General features: G+C 36.6%; 2 protein-coding genes and 1 long non-coding RNA gene across 3 annotated transcripts; 2 read left to right on the forward strand and 1 right to left on the reverse strand.

The window, feature by feature from the left end:
* The first annotated feature begins 7,650 nt into the window (after positions 1-7,650).
* On the forward strand, positions 7,651-8,664 carry LOC122298829 (protein FAR-RED IMPAIRED RESPONSE 1-like). Its single transcript, XM_043108681.1, has one exon. It carries the CDS (start codon positions 7,651-7,653, stop codon positions 8,662-8,664), a length of 1,014 nt encoding a protein of 337 aa, XP_042964615.1.
* Positions 8,665-11,483: 2,819 nt separating this feature from the next.
* On the reverse strand, positions 11,484-12,285 carry LOC122299905. Its single transcript, XR_006239793.1, has 2 exons — positions 12,159-12,285; positions 11,484-12,062 (listed from the first exon to the last, which is right to left on the reverse strand). It is a non-coding gene; the product is annotated as an uncharacterized LOC122299905 (long non-coding RNA).
* A 3,671-nt stretch (positions 12,286-15,956) lies between these two features.
* LOC122298830 lies at positions 15,957-20,910 on the forward strand. Its single transcript, XM_043108682.1, has 7 exons — positions 15,957-16,159; positions 16,316-16,948; positions 17,097-17,505; positions 17,602-17,655; positions 17,760-19,208; positions 19,774-19,791; positions 20,659-20,910. The coding sequence occupies exons 1-7, from the start codon at positions 15,957-15,959 to the stop codon at positions 20,908-20,910; spliced, it is 3,018 nt and encodes a 1,005-aa protein (XP_042964616.1).
* The last annotated feature ends 1,511 nt before the right edge of the window (positions 20,911-22,421 follow it).

The raw sequence follows: 22,421 nt of genomic DNA on the forward strand, positions 1-22,421 counted from the left end.
CACATCACCAATTACTCGGAGATCCTGACCATCCAGCAACCTTTTCAAGGTCATGACACAGTTATAGTTGGCAAAGGAGCTGTAATTCACATCCGAAACACTGGTTCTTCCATCATTCACTCATCTACATCTCATTTTCATCTTAAAAATGTGTTGCATTGTCCACAGGCCTCAACCAACTTGCTCTCTATTAACAAATTATGTTCTGATAACAATTTCTATTTTGTCCTAACCTTCTCTCATTTCTTTGTGAAGGACAATTAGACTAGAGCCATACTCTTGGAAGGCAAAGTTGAGAATGGGTTGTACCCCTTGCAGTTTCAAGGATCTTTCTTAAAAAATAAACATGTTTTTACTGCCTTTATTGGATTAAAGACCACTCTTACTATGTGGCATTTTAGACTAGGACATTCCTCATTTGTACTAGTCTCTTGAATAATAAAAGATTATCATTTACCACTCTCTCATGCAAATGATAATGAGAAATCCTTTTGTGATTCATGTCAGCTTGGTAAAAGTAAAAAGCTTCCATTTTCTACCTCCCACAGAATCTCTACTGCTCCTTTAGAACTAATTCATACAGATTTATGGACATCTCCTATCTCTTCTGTTAGTGGCTGCAAGTACTACATAATATTTGTGGATGACTTTTCAAGCTACACTTGGTTTTATCCTCTTCGAACTAAAGCAGAAACCTATGAGTATTTTGTTAAGTTCAAGACTTTTGTAGAAACTCAATTCTCCTCTAAAATCAAAAAGTTGCAAACTGATGGAGGAGGGGAGTATAATTCACTTTAGTTCCAATCCTTTTTGACCCAAAATGGCATTATGCATTGTAAATCTTGCCCACACACCTCACAACAAAATGGATTGGCTAAAAGAAAACTCCGTCATATCCTTGAAATATGCCTCACTTTGCTTGCCCATTCAAGCCTTTCAAACACCTATTGGGTTGATGCCTTCCTCACCTCTGTTTACATCATCAACAGGCTGCCTACTACTGTACTTACCCACAAATCCCCGTATGAAAAACTCTTCAAAATGGTGCCTAATTATTCTACACTTAGGGTCTTTGGTTGTAAATGTTTCCCTTTACTTCAACCTTACACCACTCACAAGTTAGAATATAGATCCAAAATCTATATTTTTCTTGGCTACAGTCCTACTGGCTATTGTTGTCTTGATCCATTTTCAGGTAGAGTTTATCTCTCTAGACATGTCATTTTTTACGAAAGATCCTTTCCAACAAAGGAACATGCTACATTGCAACTGCCATTCTGCGTTAATGCTATTGTTGATCATCCTTTTCAACTCTCTGTAAGTTTTCCTCCTACAAATACTGTTACAATTGCTTCTGAAAATTCTAGCACTGCATTACTAGTCTCTACTGACACCCATAACTCTATGTCTTTGAGTCCCTCATTGTCTCTTGACCCTTCCCCACCTCACTCAGCCCCTACAGATGCTACTTTTGACCCATTACCTCATCCTGTCACTAATTCTGCTCCTCACTTATTTGAACCAACAGTTGAGGTCCCAATTTCCCATCCAATGCAAACTAGGTCACGTATTAGTTCTCTTCAACCCAAATCTTTCCTCGATTCCCAACTTTATTACTCCACTAGATATCCTCTTCTTGCATTACAAGCTCAAAGATCACCACTAGAACCTACTTGTTTCTCCAAGGCCATTGTTAATCCATGCTTGAAAGATGCCATGTCTCAAGTGTTTGTAGCTCTTCCATCCAATGACACATGGACACTTTGTCCAAGACCAGCCCATCAAAATGGTATTAGAAATAAGTGGGTTTACAGGATCAAATAGCACTCTAATGTGTCCATAGACAGGTTCAAAGCACGCTTAGTTGCTAAGGACTTTGAGCAACAACTTGGCATTGACTACACAAATATGTTTAGTCCAGTTGTTAAAGCATGTACCATTCACATTGTGTTGGCCCTAGTAGTAAATTTTCATTGGCCCATTAGACAACTTGATGTGTCTAATGCTTTCCTACATGGAACCTTAATGGAAGAAGTGTTCATGGAACAACCTCAAGGGTTTGTTGATACTCAACACCCAAATTATGTTCAAACTTCATAAAGCAATCTATGGTTTAAAATAGGCCCTAAGAGCCTGGTTCCACTACTTATCTTCCTCATTACTTGATCTCGGGTTCATGGCATCCTTGGTTGACACCTCCTTGTTTGTCTTTATTGAAGGGGAAATCAAGGTCTTCATGATCATTTATGTGGATGACATAATTGTCACTGATACTCTTTACTCTATTATTTCCTCTCTGATTTCTCAGTTGCAGCAAAGGTTTCCTCTCAAGGACTTATGGTCACTTAGATACTTCCTTGACATTCAGGCCACACGATCAGCTATTGGCCTGCACCTCTATCAATATAAGTACATTCACAACTTTTGCACCATACTCGCATGATTGAAGCCAAACCAACTAGCTCTCCTTGCTCATTTAGTCCCAAGTTGTCCAAATATGATTGGGATGTGCTTCCTGGCCCATCTGAATATTGTCAAGTGGTTGGATCCTTGCAATATTGCATGTTGACACGACCCGACATTGCCTTTTTAGTCAACCAACTTTGTCAACATATGCCTTGCCTCTCAACTACCCATTGGTCAGCTATTAAACGTGTTCTCAGGTACATGAAAAGCTCTAGTGATCATGGTCTCTTTTACTCTCCTGGCAACCTTCATCTTCAAGCCTTTTGTGACTCTGATTGGGTAGGGAATCCGGATGATCATTGTTCTACCTCTAGATTTGGTATTTTTCTTGGCAACTCTTTAGTCTCTTGGAGTGCCAAGAAGCAAGTGGTGGTGTCTCAGTCCAACACAGAAGCTGAGTACTGAGGTATGGCCATACCACTATACTTTGCTGTGACAATGTTAGTGCCCTGGCCCTTGCCTCTAACCCAATGTTTCATGCACGTACTAAACACATAAAGGTCAACTATCACTTTATTCATGAAAAAGTATTGAATGGTGACATTCTTCTCAAGTTTATTTCAACTAATGATCAATTGGATAATATTTTCACTAAGGGTCTCTCCTCTGCTAGATTCTCTCTTCTCAAGTCCAAGCTCTTGGTTCAACCTCGTCTCATTTGCTTGCGGGAGGATGTTAAAGTATCTACTACAACCACATCAGATCCCTCAAGCTCCAACTTTGCAAATCATGCACACAATGAGTATCCAAGAAGTATCATTACCAATATGGCAAGAGCACCTCTTCAAGATCATGACAACAAGCCTCCAGAAAGCAAGACTTGCAAATATGGAAGCTCACACTTAAGGCAAGCCTTTGCAAGAATCATGGATCTTATAAAATCCGCTATATAACTCTGTAATCCCACTAATTCAAAATATCAATCTTATTTATGTTAATTGTATCATTTGCTAGCTTGTACAGAAAATAATGTGTATCTCTCAAGATTGTATCTTTTGATTCTTTCATTGACTTGTACTACCTATATACATAATGAATACACAATATACTGGTTTGGTGTGTTGGCCAAAACCATTTTTCTACAACTTTGTTCAATTTTTGCTAACTTTGTTAGGACCAAATTAATTAGTTGCTTAACATTTATGCATGCAATAATTTCCATTTCATTTATTTCTAATTTCCTTGTGTTCCCAAGATTGTAACTCCATGATCATCGATGATCTTTATGCAAGCTCATTGTAGCATGCATTTTTTTAGAAACATAGTACGTGAGAGTACTGCATGCATGCATGCATGCAATATCGATCGATCGTATAAAGTAGAGTATTAATTGGAGTGTGAAAAAGTAGACGTAGTAGGCATGTTACGTACATACCATTCTCTCCAATATAACCACGTTTCTTTTGCCTTTCTTGGTGGACCGACCTGCAAATGGAGTCTATGTTTTTAGAAGAGAAGCCTTTCTCGTTGTTGAAAATAAGAAATGTTGCTAGAGCTCCCCTGCCTGCAATGTCCTCCGAGGTTATCAAGAACTCAAGCGAGGGATCAACCCCCTCCACGTATTCGTTATCTTCCACATTCTGACACACAATTGTTTTTAAAAAAATGCTCATTCATGCATCGTGTGCTGATCCGTTTCATGATCACACAACCTTTTAAAAAAATTAAAACTAGAGTTTATTGAGGGAGTGGAGTACTGGTGAGAATGAGGGAGTGCTTGCTCTTAATTATATAACATTTGAATCTCTCAAAATGAAATCTGAAGGCCTATTTGGAATCTAGTACAGTCTAATTTTAAACTGAGTCTAATATCCAAACATAAAACTCTCAAATTACTAAATATCACTAAACTCAAAACCTATTTACAAGTGGACTCACAATTTTTTTTCAAATCAACACCTCTTTATACGTGGGACTCATAACCATTTTCAATTTCTCATAAATACATCTAAACTCATCTTAAGATTCAAACATATCTAAACTCATTTTAGGTGAGTCCCACAAAACTCACTCTATCATTTCAACTCACTACTATTCATAAAAAACTCAATTCATCTCAACTCAACTCAACATCTAAACATGGTCTCAAAATCTCATTTTTATTGGAAGCCAACAAAGGTGACGTTTAATTCAATTAAGTACTAACATACACATCATCAAGAACTAATACACGTACGTATGTACGAAGATCAAACGCGCACACAAAGCAAACCTGCATGCATATGAGAGATCAGAATGAGTAGTGAAGAAGCTAGATGAGTTCCAGAAGAAAGTGGACATCCTTGGCATAAAGTTCAACATACAGGTTTTTGACGGCCTGATGAAGATCCTCCGTCAATGGGTTTAGTTCTCCTCCGATTGAAAACTTTTTTCTACGTATCTCTTCTATGTGTTCTCTCGCCATCTTTTCCATTTCAATTCTTCTACAGCCAATCGGTGGCTACAAACGGCATGCAGTCAGCTGACATGGCATTATGCCAAGTCAGTCGTTATATTATTAAAAAAACAAAAACAAAAAAAAATGCAAAAGTAAGAAATGCGGGAAACTTTCATCAACCAAATGTTTGGTTGGCGTGTTTTGCAAGTGAAAATGGCACTCTCCATTTCTAAGCAGGTTTCGGCTTGGATTTGCAGCTGATTTGGGGCTTCTTCTTCATGCAACTAATTCAGGGCGTGCTTTGAAGCAAAGTGGGAAAAAATAGTGCATTAGTCTTCGGTATTGTCGTCTGTAAGCAACTTGGTAAGAGCTCCGTGCTTCTTCTTCGTGTGGGTCTTCTCTAGTGTGTGTTTATTTTTTATTTAGATTAATGGAGAAGAGATATGAATCTTTATGTAATTTAAGCTTAGACTTGTATGCATGCCTATCATTTTGATTGTAAACGCTAATTTTTATTTTTTATTTTTAATTTTGTTGGATATTTGCATCTTAGTCTCATTGTTACTGAGATTGCAGTCCGACAGCGACTCCTAGGTTCTATTCCATGTATCATAGTCTCTTCTTTGTGCCTTAAGCTCTGTTTGAAGCTTTGTTAAAAACCTGGAAGTTGCCTTAAGCTCTGTTTGATGGACAAACTTCTCGAGTTTTAATTTAGTTGAGGTGGTCTGTGATTGTTAAAGTGCTAATGTATGCATGTAGACACAGACCTATGAATGGTTTCAAATGAAAAACTATGTGAATCCTTCTTTCTGCATTTTGTGTAATGCCAACAAAATATCTGTTGGAAACATTTATCAAGAACTAACAGATAATAAGAGCAAGCACTAAGCTTGGTCTTAGTTGAAAGGTAAAGATATTATGATGAGAAATATTGTAGCAGAAGATATTTATTTGTTTTGCAAGAGCTTTCTGTTATATCTGATTTAGCTTTTCTATCAACTTAAGCATTACTATTGGTGAATTTTTTCTGGTGAAAGTTTTCATAAAAATTTTGTTCAGTCAACATTCAATGCTCTCACTCCAGAAAAAGTTAGAGGTAAGGCTTTTGGCTTTTCGGTATGGGGTGGATTACGTCTATGCTTAATAAGATGGTTTTGTTGCATGTGAAATTATTTTAAGGGAAAAATGAAGGTTATGTTAAAAGTGGATTGTATGGTCTTATGATCAGGACAAGTTTTCTACCTGACAAATTAACATGCCATTCTCTTATTCTTGGCTTAGCAAGTCTGATTTTCTCCTTGGCGATTGTCAATCCCTCATTTAATTGTTGGGTGCTTCCAACCCAAACGCAAGAAATCCAACCTCTTTCCTGCAAGTCCTTCAAAAGTATTTCACCCTTAACAGTATAATTATTTTCAGCCACCAAAATTATTATTATAGGTGGTGCTGTTGGGCCAGAGTCCTCTTTTTTATTATTGTTATTATAATAATAATAATAGTCCTTCAAAATTATTATTATTATTATTTCAATGAGAATAGTATAGGTGGTGGTGTTGGGCTAGAGTCCTCTTTGTTTCATCTCTTCATAAAGTTCAAATGCAGCCACCACATCACCATTATTGCAGTGGCTTTAAACGAGTACATTATAGGCAGCAACATCAAGCTTCAGACCACAATGTTCCATGATGCCCCTCAACTTTAGAGCCTTTGTGAGGTTAGCAACCTTGCAGAAAATGTGCATCAAAGATGTAAAAGTGGCAATAGTTGGAACGAGTTGCCGTCTAACCATAGCACTCTCAGCAACATCGCGTGAACAGATACCTAGTGCATCCATCTCATCTTTTAGCTTGAATGCTCCTTGTATATCTCCCACTCTACACATACCATTAATTAGTGTGATATATTGCACACAATTAGGAGTAAAACCCTTTTCCAACCTGTCATGCAGAAAAATATGGGATTCATGGAAAGATGAGCATGTTAAAAGTACACTGACCAGCTGTAACACCTTCCATTGTCATCTTTTTCAACATTTTGATACCAATGTCCAATCTCCATATGCAATAACAATATAAAAACAATTATTCTTGATATCATGATATAGGCAAGAAGTACACTTTACACTTGGTATTGAAGCTTCTTTATGACCTTTAATTTCAGTGATGGGGCTATTTCCTTGAATCATGTGTTTTATTTGCTTTTTTGCATGAAATGGCTGAATTATTTTATTTCTCCAATTTATTTGCTTTTTTGCTCCTTGATTATAATGAACTGTTTATGAAAGGGCACTAATATGGCCTATAAAATTTTGAAGGCATTATTCTCTTTCTTTGGATGATACAATATCACCTACTAATATTGTATGGGCTTATGCGATAGACTTCAATGGTTTAAACACTTTCTTGGATTGACTTTTTAGTGATCAAATTTTAATTTGTTAGCATGTGAAAAGGGGAAGAAAACCCATCTCTCTCAACACTACCTAGTGTAAATCCCTTAACCAAGGTATGTTATATGATTTTTATTTGTTGTTACATCAATCTCGTGCTTGCTAATTATCATTAGTATTTTTATGTTAAGACATCCCAACAACTGCTCCAAACTTTCCAAATTACATGCACGATTACTATGGACCAGAACCTGCATAGTCACTGGCTTTTATGCCATATCCAGATGCATACCAATATCAAAGCAACATTCAGATGGTGATGATCAAACTTCATTTTTTTTTTTTTTTTGCCACCTTTTTTTGAAAGTTTAATTGCTTTCATTTTTAGCAGAATGTTGGTTACCCTTTTCATCATGGGATGCGACCTCTGACTCCTCTCATGACTACAACCTCCGAAACAGCCAAAATATTTGGTAAAGGGGATACACCTAGTGAAACTACAGCACCATGTTCATCGTCTAGAGTTCATGAACAAGGTGAAGAGGATAGGCCAGATTCATGGGAAACAAACGATGGCACTATCAGGTCACCTCAGTTAGACCAAATGGATGGTGGTGATATGATCGAGGAGCCAAAAACGGGGATGGAGTTTGATTCTTTAGAGGAATTAATGAGCTATTATAAGTTATATGCTAAGAAATGCGGGTTTGGATCCATGACACAAAGGAGTGAGAGGGTTGACAAAGAGAGTGTCAGGTATGTCACTCTTGGTTGTGCTCATGGGGGAAAGGCTCGAAATAAAATGATGAATGTCGGCAAACCATGCCCGATAGGAAAGACTAACTGTAAGGCAAGGATTAATGCCTTAAAAGTTGAGGGAAAGATGCAGTTGACCACAGTTCATAATACTCACAATCACAGACTGAGTCCACAGAAATCCCGCTTCTTCAGCTGTAATCGCAAAGTTAGTGAGGTTGTAAAAAGAGTACTAGATACTAACGACCTGGCTGGCATCCGAATGAACAAGAGCTTCTGGTCTCTTGTTGTTGGCATGGGAGGGTTTGAGAACCTCCCATTTTTGGAAAAGGATTGTCACAATTACATAGATAAGGCAAGACATCTACTACTTGGGTCAGGTGGTGCTGGAGCGTTTCAAGACTATTTTTCTAGAATACAGTACAAGAATCCTAGATTCTTTTACTTGATGGATTTAGATGATGATGGGAGGTTAAGGAATGTCTTCTGGGCAGATCCATGCAGTAGGGTAGCTTATCAAGATTTTGGTGATGTGATAACATTTGACGACACTACGTACCTGACGAATAGGTATGGGATGCCCTTCGCACCCTTTGTTAGTGTAAACCATCACGGCCAGTTGATTCTCTTGGGAGCATGGTTAATTTCCAGTGAGGACACAGACCCTTTTATATGATTATTTCAAACCTGGCTACAATGTATGGATGGTATAGTCTCGCTAGCTATTATTACTAACCAAGACAGAGCAATAAAGAATGCAATTGTTGTTGTATTTCTAAAAAGCCGACATAGATTTTGCCTATGCAATATACTTAAAAAAGTCCCTGAGAAGCTTGACTCCTATCATGCCTACAAAAGTGGCTTGAAAAGTCAGCTAATGAAATGTGTGTATGACACTCAAACTATTGAAGAATTTGAGAATTCATGGGAAGAGTTAATTAGCACATACACCTTGCAAGAGAATGGCTGGTTGCAAAGTTTGTACGTTGAGCGCACGCATTGGGCAATGGTATTCCTAAAGGAGTATTTTTGGGCTGGCATGAGTACCACGTAGCAAAGTGAGAGCATGAATGCATTTTTTGACAAATATGTTCATGCAAAGACAAACTTGAAGGAGTTCGTCGACCAATATGACAATGCCTTGAGAAAGAAAATCGAGAATGAAATCAGCTCGGACTTCCACTCATTTAGTGTTACAATTCCATGCATATCTAGATCTCCAATTGAGAAGAGATTCCAAGAGTTGTACACGAATGTAAAATTCAGGGAAGTTCAGCAATAAGTAATGAGTGTGCTTGATATGGATCCATCTCTACTTAGGTGGGATGGTGTGAAGAAGACCTATCTGGTAGAAGATGAAATTCGTGTTGAGGAGTTCGCTAAACATGTTACATATTATGTGGACTTTAATGAGGAAGACTGCGATGTTAAGTGTTCATGTAGGTTATTTCAGATGAGGGGATATTGTGTAGGCATGTCTTGGCCATATATTCAAATGTAATGGGATAAAATCTTTACCAGATAGGTACATTTTAGATCGATGGAGGAAGGACATCAAACAGAGATACACTTTAATCCACAGTACCTATGACATAGGGTATCAGCGAGAAGATACTAATAGATATTCAACTTTATTGAATATTTGTTATCGGATGATTAGTCATGCAGAGAGTTCAAAAGAGCATACGAAAGATGCAACTAAAAAGTTATATACAATGATTCAGTTATATGGTGACAACCAATAACCCCCTTCAATGACCAAAACAGGTTCCAATGTTGGTTGTACTACAAAGGACACAATCAACGTTGGTAGTTCGCAGCAAGTACTCAGTCCATGAGTTGTGCAAGGAAAAGGTAGACCCCCATCTCTGAGGAGAGCATCGAGGATGGAGCAAGACATGCAGAAAGTTAAAGCAAAGATGAAGAAAGCAACTGTATTGGGAAAACGTAAAAATGTTTGATATTTTTAAAAACAAAAATATTTTCTATATACATGTTTATTTGGATTGATTTATTTATGCAAATATTGCGATTACATAGAGTTTGTACTTGTTTTGGAATTATTAGTGAGATGGAGGATATACTCCAGCCCAGGACTCATGTAGGAATTTATTTGGGCCATCAGAGATAGATCTTCCCAATGTTGGAAACATGCAGGTATACATATCTTTCTTTTGAATTGCTGACTTATTTGGAAAAGTAATTTTTTAATATTTTAGACTTATATTTGCCATATTTTTGTTATCTTTGTATCACTAGACTATTCCAGTCAGCTCAACTTTTGACATTAGTGGAACCCAAAATATGGTTGGGAGTCAAGAAAGTCTAATATTTCTAAACTTTTGATACTTTATACGTTATATTGATGTCACAATAATATTCTATATTGCCATATTTAACAGATGCAATTTGGGTTGGATGGATCACAACCTGTCATAGAAGGATTGGATGGATCACAACTGGTGCAATGATATGGTGGTTATACTTTATGCAAATATAATTTTTTGAAAAGTATATGCATACCATGTGGTTGCAAAGTCTATTAGATTTTGTATTGGCAAGTGACAGGTTTTGTAGTTATTTTTGTGTGAAGAAATATTGATGGTTATAGTTTTTGTAATTATTTTTGTGGGAAGAAATGTTGGCAAGTGACAGGTTTTGTAGTTATTTTTGTGTGAAGAAATATTGGTGGTTATAGTTTTTGTAATATAATTTATGAGAAGAAATATTGGCAAGTGACAGGTTCTGTAGTTATTTTTGTGGGAAGAAGTATTGGTGGTTATAGTTTTTGTAGTTATTTTTGTGGGAAGAAGTATTGTTGGTTGTAGTTTTGTACTTATTTTTGTGGGAATAACTATTGGTGGTTATAGTTTTTGTACTTATTTTTGTGGGAAAAAATATTGGTGGTTATAGTTTTTGTAATATAATTTATGAGAAGAAATATTGGCAAGTGACAGGTTTTGTACTTATTTTTGTGGGAAGAAACACTTGCATCTGAATGTAAAAGCCTTACAGTTGAGTTGACCTAAACTAAAGAAAATGATTTGTATTAATTAGCTAGCGTGAGGTGAGTTGCCTTCCAGTGGTAGCTGCTAGCTCTAATACAAACTTGATCCTACTTCCAAAATCCTGCGCGCAGCCATAATATAGAAGAATTTATATTAATAACTAGGTATCTATAAAGATGCAGGATTTTCCAAATTCTTATGGTCTGCCAGAAACCAAAACCAGTTGGTAGTTCGCAAATAATATTCATTGTCCTGCATCGTTCTATATATATGCTGGCATGAAAGGGTAGTCATTGCACGCACACGGATACGCACTCATGATGGAAAATTTAACTTTTAACAAAACTTGATTCATTATGAAACAAGAAGGTAGGAACACTTGCATCTGAATGTAAAAGCCGTAAATAAGCAAGAAAAATGCAAACTGGGTTGAAGATCATGGATCTACTGAAAGCAACATTCTCCTTTTGTCACCATTAAAGATCAATGCGCAAAACCACTACCCATTCATACTAAACTACAAATCACTTCTCTAAATATTTACAACACTTAAATATACGAATCTAATAACTAAATAACTTATAACACTTAAACTACAGATTCAACTAACACAAACCATAACCCATTCAGAACAAACAGTACAAATCAGTTCTCTAAATAATTACAACACTTAATTATACAAACGGCATAACTAAATAACTTATAACACTTAAACTACAAACTCAACTAAGATGTAACATAAGCCACTACCAAGTCAATAAATAACAACAAACAACAAATACAAAACCCCAATACACCCAGGGTAGCGTGCATGAACGCCTTAGGACAGATTCTCTCTCAAGAAGCATCAACTCCATTTTTGGAACCTTCTCATTTCCACTGGATAGCACATCTCTCTCTTCTCGATTTCATCCAATATCTTATGGAGCACAGTCTCCCTCTTTTCGACATCGTTGAGTCTCTTCTCACGCTCTTCCTCCTTCCTTAACAGCTCATTTTTTCTTTCTTGTAGATCTATGTATTCATTATTATCTTCCCACTTGAAATAGTCACAGTATGGTAATCCCTGATATTTTCACAGATATATAAAAAAAAGTTAGATGTATGCAATATTATGGCAATATAAACCCCTATGTAGTACTAATGAAATTCTTGTAATTACCTTTGTGTTGTACTTAGGACACCCTAAGAAGGGTCATCCTGGATTTGCCTTAGTTTTTGAGTATCTCAATATAGCTTCAACCCCACAGAAGCACAAGGGAGGAGCCAAAGTACATTTGCACCTGGATGAAGAAGACAATGATGATCTTGTAGACATTCTAGCATGAACCAGAATCACAATGGAAAGGCACACATCAAAAGACACACATAAACCATACATCTATGTATTTTTCCCAGTAATTCATCATGTTGAAGAAGTCTAGTAGAAATAAATGGTCAATCAAGCAATACAACAGAAATGAAAGAAAATTTTAACAAAGTAGCAGACATGAATTTCCATTTACTAATTTTTAAATCATCTACACAGATTGAATAATCAAAGTAGCAATTTTTTTCTAGAAACAGATGAACATTGTATTTTTTTTTTTTTAGGATAATAGCTGCATAGGAATATCACTAATAAGTATTAACTACGTCAAATACAAGTAAGTAATATGTTACTATGTTAAATCACTAGTTATCTTAAAAACAATCAACACAAAGCAATTTATTTCTAAAGTAGATCAACATACTAAGTGATGTTAGTATATGGATGTCTTTCTAAAGTGGAATTCATTTCTAAAGCAGATCAGTATACTAAGATGAGGCAAGGATCCATCTTGATGGAACCTATTGTCACACTGTGGTAGGAACCTCTCAGCTATCATTCTAATTTGGGAACGTGTTAGCCATTTTGAACAATACCTATGCTTTGTATCCCACCAAATATGCAGTACTAAATCAGCCCAACAATAAATATGAGTTTTTATTGGACCCATCAATTTCATTACCACCGATACAGACTACACCAAAGTCCAAGTGGGTGAAAACCAATGTCTTGTTGTGTATTAACATACAAATTCTTTCTTACCCTACCTTACTTTTTAAATAGGAGTGACGACACTGAGATCAATGCTGAAATGGACATTCAAAATGAATCTTTCATCATAGAGTTGTTTTAAAAATAAATTATACTTTCTTGGACATTGCAAATGAACCAGTGGAAAACTCAAATTAATCCTAAACCACCTTGCTAATACGCCTGTGAGAACATCCATGCATTTCGGATTATTTATTTGGAATGTAAGTGAATGGTTGGAAGTTCCCATTTGGTTTAACGTGTAGCGTTTGGACTAATTTATCTGGGTTTTTCATAATGGTTGGCAAAAACTGTATTTTTTTCTCATTTTAATTTACAATAAGCAAACAAATTAAACACACTTACATGGCTCTCTATAAATAAGAACATTATCTTACACATCATATTTAGGTGTCTAGGAATATGTGACCTAATTAACCTAATTTTAAACGTAATATGATGAACTCTAAAGCATAAAGGAAAACCAAGCTTGCAAGAATCACCTAAACATCTTCAATAGAGTTGATTACAGTAAGCAAAACTGCCATAACTTTATATTTTGGCACATAATACGCAACTTCCTTCACAATGAAGGATAAAACTGGTTCTTTGTGGAAGCTTTTCAACAACACATTCACTTGTCCAAGCATGATCACAGGCACAACCCATTCACTAGTCCAAGGATGATCACCAGAAAAAACTCCAAACCAAAAGACTCGAAAAGTAAAACAATGACAAATTAACAAACTAAGAAAATAATGCATAAAAAAAATCAGAATACTATGTACTTGCCTTCCTTCTGCACTGGATAGGGGCAACAGTCTTCCTTCTTCCTCGATGGCCATATTCTAGGATTAGGGTTTCGAGATGAAGGAAAAGGGGCTGGGTTAAGGTTACCGTTTCGAGTTTCGGGTTAGGGTTAGGGTTAGGAGATGAAGGGAAATGGAAGGGCTTCGAGAGAGAGAGAAACACAGAGAGGAAGGGTCTTCGAAACACAAAGAGGGAGAAAGGAATGGGCTTCGGGTCCTCGAGGTTCATCCAAAATCAAAAAACATAGAGGGAAGGAAAGGCAAACACAGAGATGGAGGAAGGAAGGGGCTTCGGCTTCGATGGTCTTCGAAAGTGAAAACACAGAGAATGAAGGAAGGGGACACACAAGCTTCGGGTTTTCAAAATCAGAGAGAAGTAGGAGGAAAAGGGGTGGGAAATTAAAAAAAACCAAAAAACAAAACGGTACCGTTTTTAATTTTTTCACATTAGCATCGTTTGAATGATGCTTGCACGAGCCGCCTGCATCTAGACTTTTTCTTTCTATTTATTTCCAAGACACATGCACAGTTTTGACACAATTACCAATTTACCACCAGATCTTAGATAGATTATAATAGCCAGAGAGTAGTACTGAAAATAGTCAGAGATAATGTCAAGCACATCTATTTGTATGTCGAGAAGGAACCTTAACGAAGAGGGTTTACTTCCCAAGAAAGAAAAACGATGCTGGACGAAAAAGGAAAAAGTTAAAAAAGAAAAGAGACTGCGCAATAAAAAGTCTTGGACCATACGAAAAAACTATTTGTCCACGGTCGAAAACTGCTTTTGCACGAACTTTGAACGCAATTCGACCAAAGAGTATCTTCGATAGATTAGCTAAAAGAAAAATACTAGTTTCACGTAGATTTTCTCTACCGAAATGTTTTTTAATTTTTATTTTACTTAGATGTTAAGTAAGTGTTTTTAAATGAATATCTGATTTTTTTTATAATTTAAAAATATTTAAATAGTTTAAAAAAATAGTGAAAAAAAATGAAAATAAAAAAAAAATTTTGACTGATCGGTAAAGAATTTTGGTGGAAATTCTCTGTATATATAGCATGATCCTTAGATAAAAATTAAATCTATCGTATATCTAGCTATTAGACAGTAAAAACAGAGTATAATAGATTAGCTAAAGGACTTAGTTACAGTAACTTCTAAAGTAAATTTTAAATTTGATTGTTACTGTAGATAGATCAAATTTATAATGTTTCTCTTTCTTCTTATCATCACAACTGCCTTCGACCATTCCGGAAAGGCACACGAGCTTCGTTCTTGGACCAGAGTAGTTGTGATTCTTAAGTTGGAGTCTTCGTTTGCTTTTTGTAAAATAAATTAAATATTTATTTAAATTAATATTATAATAAAATTTAAAAAAATAATAATAATTAAAAAAATTAAAATTTTTTTTAAATTAATATTATTTTATTACTATATAATAAATAAATTGATAATCTAATATAGAGATTTGATGTGAATAGAATAGTCAAAATTAAATTTATTTCATATTATTTTATTATTATATAATGAAAAAATGACTATTCCAATATAAAAATTTGATATGAATGGAATAATCAGAACCGGATAGTTAGCACAAAACCGGCTCATGAGATGATGACGTGTCCAGATTCTCTCTAGGATCTACGTAACCCTAGGGTTTGCATGGAAAACCCTGTAGCGCCATCCTCGTCCACTGCTGCCCAGCCGTTGGGGGTGCCTGGAACGGTGGCTGGAGTTGATTTCTCTTCTTCGTTGCATGATGCTGGAGTTGGTTTTCGGAGGGGTTTTGCAGATGTGGTGGCTAACCGGCCACAACCTCTGCCTTCTATGGAAATATCTGTTCATGAACCCCGGTTTGTGGATGGGGAGATGTTTTTTACGTTCTCTCCGGCTGAAGTAGCGAAATCGGCAAAGCCTTTTCGGTTTGCTGTGGTTTTGAAGTTTCAACGGCGCCGGCCTTCTTTGGATCAGATTAGAGTTTTTATTAAAAGTAGATGGGGTCTTAAGGATACGCCGGTGGTTGGTTAGTTGAGAAACACTCGGAATATATTGGTCCGATTGATTAATGAGGGTGACTTTGTATCTGTTATGGCTAGAGGCTACTCAGACGTGAATGGTGTTCCGTATAAGATCTTTCACTGGACTCCGGGTTTTAATGAAGAAGATGAGCCCCCGTTGGTCCCTGTTTGGCTTACAATACCTGGACTACCTCCAAATTACTTCCAAACATCCATGCTGAAGAGTTTTGGTGACGGTTTGGGCCGGTTCTTGAAATGTGATAATGCTACGTTGTGTGTTACCAGACCGAAAGCGGCTAGAATATGTGTTGAGTTGGATGTCTCGGTGCCGTTGAAGAAGCATTTCTAGATAGGATCACCTGGGCTGGAGAGTAGTATTTTTCAAGAGGTTATATTTGAGAACCTACTGGTGTACTGTAACTGGTGCAGAAAACAGGGGCATTCGGAAGGCTCCTGCAAATCGAAAAGTCAGTATAATTTGAAGGGAAAAAAGAAAGTGGATTCGGTTGCCAATGGGAAGGGGTTAGAGAACAAAGTATGGAAGGTGGTTGGGGAGAAGAAAACAGAAGAGAAAGTGCAGGTTGAAGAGGAGGAGAAGGAAATACCGAGTGGACGACGGAAACAAATTCTGGATCGGATTGCCCAGAAACAGAGTATTGCTCAGTTCGATCAGTTGGAGATTTTATTTATGGATTCTAATGGTGTTTTATTTTCACAGCCTCAAGCTCTCTTGGAGGAGAATGGGATGAAGATGACCGAAGCCATTCGGCTGATGGAACCGGAGGAAGAACGTGCAGTGGGACAGAATGTTTATAAGGATCAATCGGCTGGAAAGTTGTCTTGGTATGAGGGGTCTGAAAATCTGGGTGAAAAGGATGAGGGTGATGATTTGGTAGCCAACCGTGGATCCCCTAGAAGCTCTCTAAAGCTGATTGATGAAGCTCTTGAAGGAGAGGTTTACTGCAATGCTATAGGTAATGATAATTGTTTACGGTATCCTTTTTTAGCACATTCTTTGACTGATAATGATAATGAGGATGAGATTGAAGAATTGGCTACCAAGTGTTATGAGTCGGATAGTGAGATTGAAGTTCCGAGGAAAAAAAAAATATCGTGGGAATAAAGAAAAAAAACCGATTGTTGTTCTTGAACGAACGACACGTTCCAATAAACACTATTAATTGATGAATATTCTTGTATGGAATATTAGAGGGATTTGTTCTTCGAAGGCAAGTTTGAGGCAGATTAAGAATAAATACCGTCCATCGGTTGTAGGAATTTTAGAACCTTTTCTTTCAGTTAATAAGTGTGCTCATTGGGCACGGTGGTTACGTCTTCCAAATTTCTGTAATCATGTAGAAGTAGGTGGTAAAGTTTGGCTGTTCTGGGCTGATGGCATTGAGTTTCAACTGCATTCAGTGATGGCTCAAGCTCTCTCAGGTTGGTTCTCTCTTGGTAATTCTAGAGTGTTGGCTACTTTTATTTATGCAAGTTGTTTTCAAGAACAACGTCGGGTCCTGTGGTCTTATCTTCAGGATTTAGATGGTGGTGATAATATACCGTGGTTTCTTGGTGGGGATTTTAATATTATCCGGTCGGAAGGTGAGAAAATTGGTGGAGTTTGTCAGTCTTCTCGGGGGCGGGATGAGTTTAATAGTTTTATTCAAGATTGTAGTCATGTTGATCTTCTTTATTCTGGTAATCGTTTTTCTTAGTGTAATGGGAGGTTAGGGGGTGGAAGAATTTGGGCTCGGCTTGATAGAGTGCTGGTGAATACTGGTTTTCTATCCAGCTTTCCTAATAGTTGTTTGATGTATCTTCCTCGAACCTCGTCTGATCATTGCCCTATGGTTACCTCTTTATGGGTTGATAGGAGGGTTGGTCTACACCTTTTCGTTTTCAAAGAATGTGGTGTTTGCATGAGGATTTTTTAGGTGTGGTAAGTGAGTGTTGGAGGCAAGAATTTCAAGATTCCCCGATGGTGAAATTTAGTAGAAAATTAAAAAAACTGAAACAAGTGTTGAAGAAATGGAATAGGGAGGTCTTCGGTAAAGTGGAAGTAGATCTTAAAGTCATTGAAGAGGAGCTCCTTGCGTTGGAGAATAATGTACAGCAAAATTATACTCAAGATATGGAAGTTGAACTTTTGAGATGCAAGCAAAAGCATCTCCAATATTTGCATAGAGAGGAGATTATGGGGTGTCAAAAATCCAGAGTTAAGTGGATTTGTGAAGGTGATGAAAACACAGCTTTCTTTCATGCTTCTCTTAGATGTAAAAAGAAATTTAAGGCTTTAGAGAGTATGATTCTTGAAGATGGTAGTGTTCTTGATTCCAGTGAAGCAGTCCTTGAGGGGCCTGTTGATTTCTTCCAGCAGCAATTAACCACGTCGGCAGTGTCTTTTGAGGAGCCTGGTATGAATCTTACAACTTCTATTATTACTGAGGATGATAATCAGTTTCTTGGCAGAGTTCCAAATTTGATGGAAGTTAAGGAGGCGCTTTGGTCGATCCCACAAGATAGTAGTCCAGGGCCTGATGGTTTTTCTGCTAGTTTTTTCCATCATGCCTGGGATATTATCAAAGAAGATTTATTGATGTTGGCAATTGAATTCTTTGAGGGTAAGCCTTTAACTACGTTCTTTGGTGCCACCAATATTGTGTTGATACCGAAAGTGGATGACCTAAGGGGTTTTTCACAATTTAGGCCTATCAGTTTATGCTCTATTGTTTATAAAATTTTATCCAAGGTTCTGGTGAATAGGTTGGAACCAATCATGAAGAAAATAATCTCTGCGGAACAATCAGCCTTTATTAAAGGCCGAAGCATTTTTGATAATATTTCTATCGCTCAAGAAATGGTTCAGAGTATGAACAAGAAAGTGAGAGGTGGTAATGTTATGATTAAAATTGATATGGCAAAGGCGTATGACAGGGTAAATTGGAGGTTCTTGTTGGAGGTGATGAGGAGGTTGGGTTTCTCAGATCATTGGAGGGGCCTGATTTTTAATTGTATCTCTTCTCCTATGTGTTCGGTGATGCTTAATGGTTCTTTAAAGGGCTTTTTCAAACCTTCCCGTGGTATTAGGCAAGAGGATCCCCTATCGCCTTATCTTTTCATTTTATCTCAAGAATTGCTTTCTCGTATGATTAATGTTGATTTTCAACAGGAAAGAGTAAAGCCTTTTAATTCTAATGGAGGTACTCTAATTTCTCATTTGTTTTATGCTGATGATGTGCTGATTTTTTCAAATGGGGGTAAAAGATCTCTTCTGCAGATTATGAAGACTTTGCAAGCGTACCAATCTATGTCTGGGCAGATGGTCAGTCCGGCTAAGTCATCTATTTTTTTCTCCTCTAAGTTTTCTGTTGCTAGAAAATTGGAGTCTTTGAGGATTACAGGTTTTATGGAGGGGAAATGGCCATGCACTTATCTGGGAGTTCCGCTACATGTGGGAAGGATGACTATCAAATTATTTGAACCTTTGTTGTTAAAGTTGCAGAAAAAATTGGCTGGGTGGAAGAGTAACATTCTCTCTTTCGGGGGTAAGATTATTCTTCTCAAACATGTCTTATCTAGTATGCCAATTCATGTTCTCTCTGTTATGAATCTACCTAAGGGTGTTTTCAAGGCCATCAAAAGTATCTTCACTAATTTTCTTTGGAATTCGACTGATGATAAAAGAAAAAGAAAATGGGTTTCTTGGAAAAATATTTGTTTGCCGGTTGAGGAAGGAGGACTGGGTATTCGAAACCTACATGATGTGCAAAGGTCTCTTTTCATGAAATTTGCTTGGAAACTGTTGGAGGGGAATTCGGTGTGGGCAAAATTCTTTCTGAGGAAATATGTGGGTGATAAGCACCCTATGGCTCTTTATAATTCCACAGGTTCAAGATTTTGGAAAGGTATTTTATCTGTGATGCCGATTGTGCAACAAAATTAATATATTTTGATTAAAAGTGGTGCTTGTAATTTTTGGTTTGATAATTGGTTGGGGGATGGGGCCATTGCTAATACAGAAGAGGTTTGTGTAGATGAGATTTTATTGGTGGCTGATATTTTAAATAGTTTTGGATGATATTTTAAATAGTTCTGGATGGGATGTGGTTAAATTGCGTTTGCTAGTGTCGAAAGAGATGGTTGAGAAAATAATTGCTTCGCCAGTTCATATCTCAGGTTGCTCAGATGTGCATATTTGGAAGCCTAATCCGGACGGTACTTTCTCTACCAAATCTGCTTGGCATTTAATTAGAGAGACAAGAACTATCTGTCTTTGGAAAAAATGGCTTTGGCATAGTTTGGTTCCAAAAAAACTGTCTTTTGTTTGTTGGCGTGCTAAAAAACATGTTTTACCTGTGGATGATATCATTTCTAAGCTAGGTATTCCTCTAGCTTCAAAATGTCATTGTTGTGTTTTACCACAACAAGAATCCATTGATCATATTTTTTGTAGTGGTGAGTTGTCTGCTATGGTTTGGAGGTATTTTGCAGGTATTTTGGGGGTACGGTTGCCTAACCTCCAAAACTGGACTGTGGTTATGAATGTTTGGTGGATTTGAGCATCAGAATCTTCTCAAGTAAGTTGTTGTCGTGGTATCTTACCTATTATTATCACGTGGGCTTTGTGGAGAGCACGGTGTGAGCATAGAATGGAAGGAAAGACTACTGATTGGAAGGGTGTGGTAAGGAGGATTAAATTGATGTTAATTGATATTTTTTCTCCGCATCGCAAATTTGATAGATTGCATGCAAATGATATCAAGGTTTTACAGGAATTAAATTGCCCTTTTTCTCATGTTAGAAAAAAAAGTATGAAAGCTATAGCTTGGATTAAGCCAAATAGAGGTCAGTATAAACTCAATGTTGATGGTAGTTCGCTCAGAAATCCTGGATTAGCAGGTGGCGGTGGGGTTGTTAGAGATCATGATGGTCGAGTGTTAGTGGGTTTTGCTATTCATTATGGGCAGGTCTCCAATAATGTTGCTGAGGGGAGAGCTTTACTGGATGGGTTAAAGTTGGCATAACAGTTGGGTATTCGAGACATCTTGGTGGAGTCCAATTCAGAAGTTATTGTGAAATGGATTCAGGCTGGTAAATGCAGTTTATGGTATTTGTGGGATTTTTGGGATGACATCCAGAGTTTGTTTGCTGATTTACAGTGTTCCATCCAACATATTTTTAGAGAAGCAAACATAGTTGCAGACTATCTTGCCAAAGAATGGGCTTTTAATAGAGGTAATTTTTTTACAGGGTTGGCCCTTAATAGGGGAATCCTTCGTGGATTAGTACGCACGGATATGTGGGGTCTTCCTTATATTAGGATGTAATTGTGTTAGGTTGTTAGCACTTCCTTTGTTTTGTTTTCCTTTGATCACAGGGATTTTTTTGATTTTTTGTTTTTTTTTTTGTAAAATCCCTGTTGATAGTAATGTAACCACGATTTTCCTCCGCCATATGTGAGGGCTTTCTTAATAAACTTGGGACGGGGCTACTACGTGGGTGGCTATCGGCTATTTCTAAAAAAAAAATAAGAATAATCAGAACCAAATTTATCTCATATTAGTTAAAAGTATCATTTAACTTTGGATAATCAATACTTTCGTCGCGCCTTTAATTTCCGCTTTCCAAGGAATAGAAATCCATCGGTGGAAGACCTAAGGTCGCGTTTTTTCTTCTTTTTTTCTTTTACCAAAAAATACCCAAATTAATACCTCGTAAGACCAATTCACTCAATCGCTCCACAAACAATAAAAATCATACATTCAAGTGAGATTTTAAAAAATTATATTTTAAAATGAAAAGAATAAATTTATTTTTGACATGAAAATTGATATTAAGTTGTTTTTAATTAAAAAAATATAAAATAAAAATTAATGTTACTTCTTACATAAAATTAAAATTTTAAAATTAAGTTTTTTTAAAGATTTTATAAATTGAAGATATCTATTTTCTAAAATTTTATATGAAAAAGTAGTTATTTTTAATTTTAGAATTCTTTATTTCCGCATGGCAGTCAACAAAGGTGCCACAAGTTCCAAAAGAAAAAGCATAAGGAGTTGTTCCAAAAGAAAATGCACAGAACTCAATCTCAATTGAGGCAAAATCGGAGCGAGCTATCTGCCAATTCTTTTAAATGAAAGCCCACCATTGCGTTCTCATTTTCAACATTCTTTGGCAAGATATCGTCGAACTAATCAATAAACTCTTTCAAAATTATCACTACAAAAAATTATATTTTATGACATAAAAGATTTTATCTCAAAAAATACAATTTTCATCTCAAAAAGTCTTGGAGACAAAACTCTTTTGTCTCCAATTTATCCCTAAAAGACAGTTCCAAAAGGTTTTTTGGAATGAAAATTTTAATTTCTTTCAAAAAAAATATTTTTAGAGATGAAATGTGACCGACCCATTCGGACAGATTCCAACGAAATTTTTGTTTGGGAATCAAACAATTTCATCTCAAAATCCTGTTCGAATTGAATATATTATGCCGAGCAGGAACCTTAACGAAGAGGGTTTACTTCCCAAACAA

The sequence above is a fragment of the Carya illinoinensis genome, chromosome 16, assembly GCF_018687715.1.
Source record: "Carya illinoinensis cultivar Pawnee chromosome 16, C.illinoinensisPawnee_v1, whole genome shotgun sequence".
NCBI lineage: Eukaryota > Viridiplantae > Streptophyta > Magnoliopsida > Fagales > Juglandaceae > Carya > Carya illinoinensis.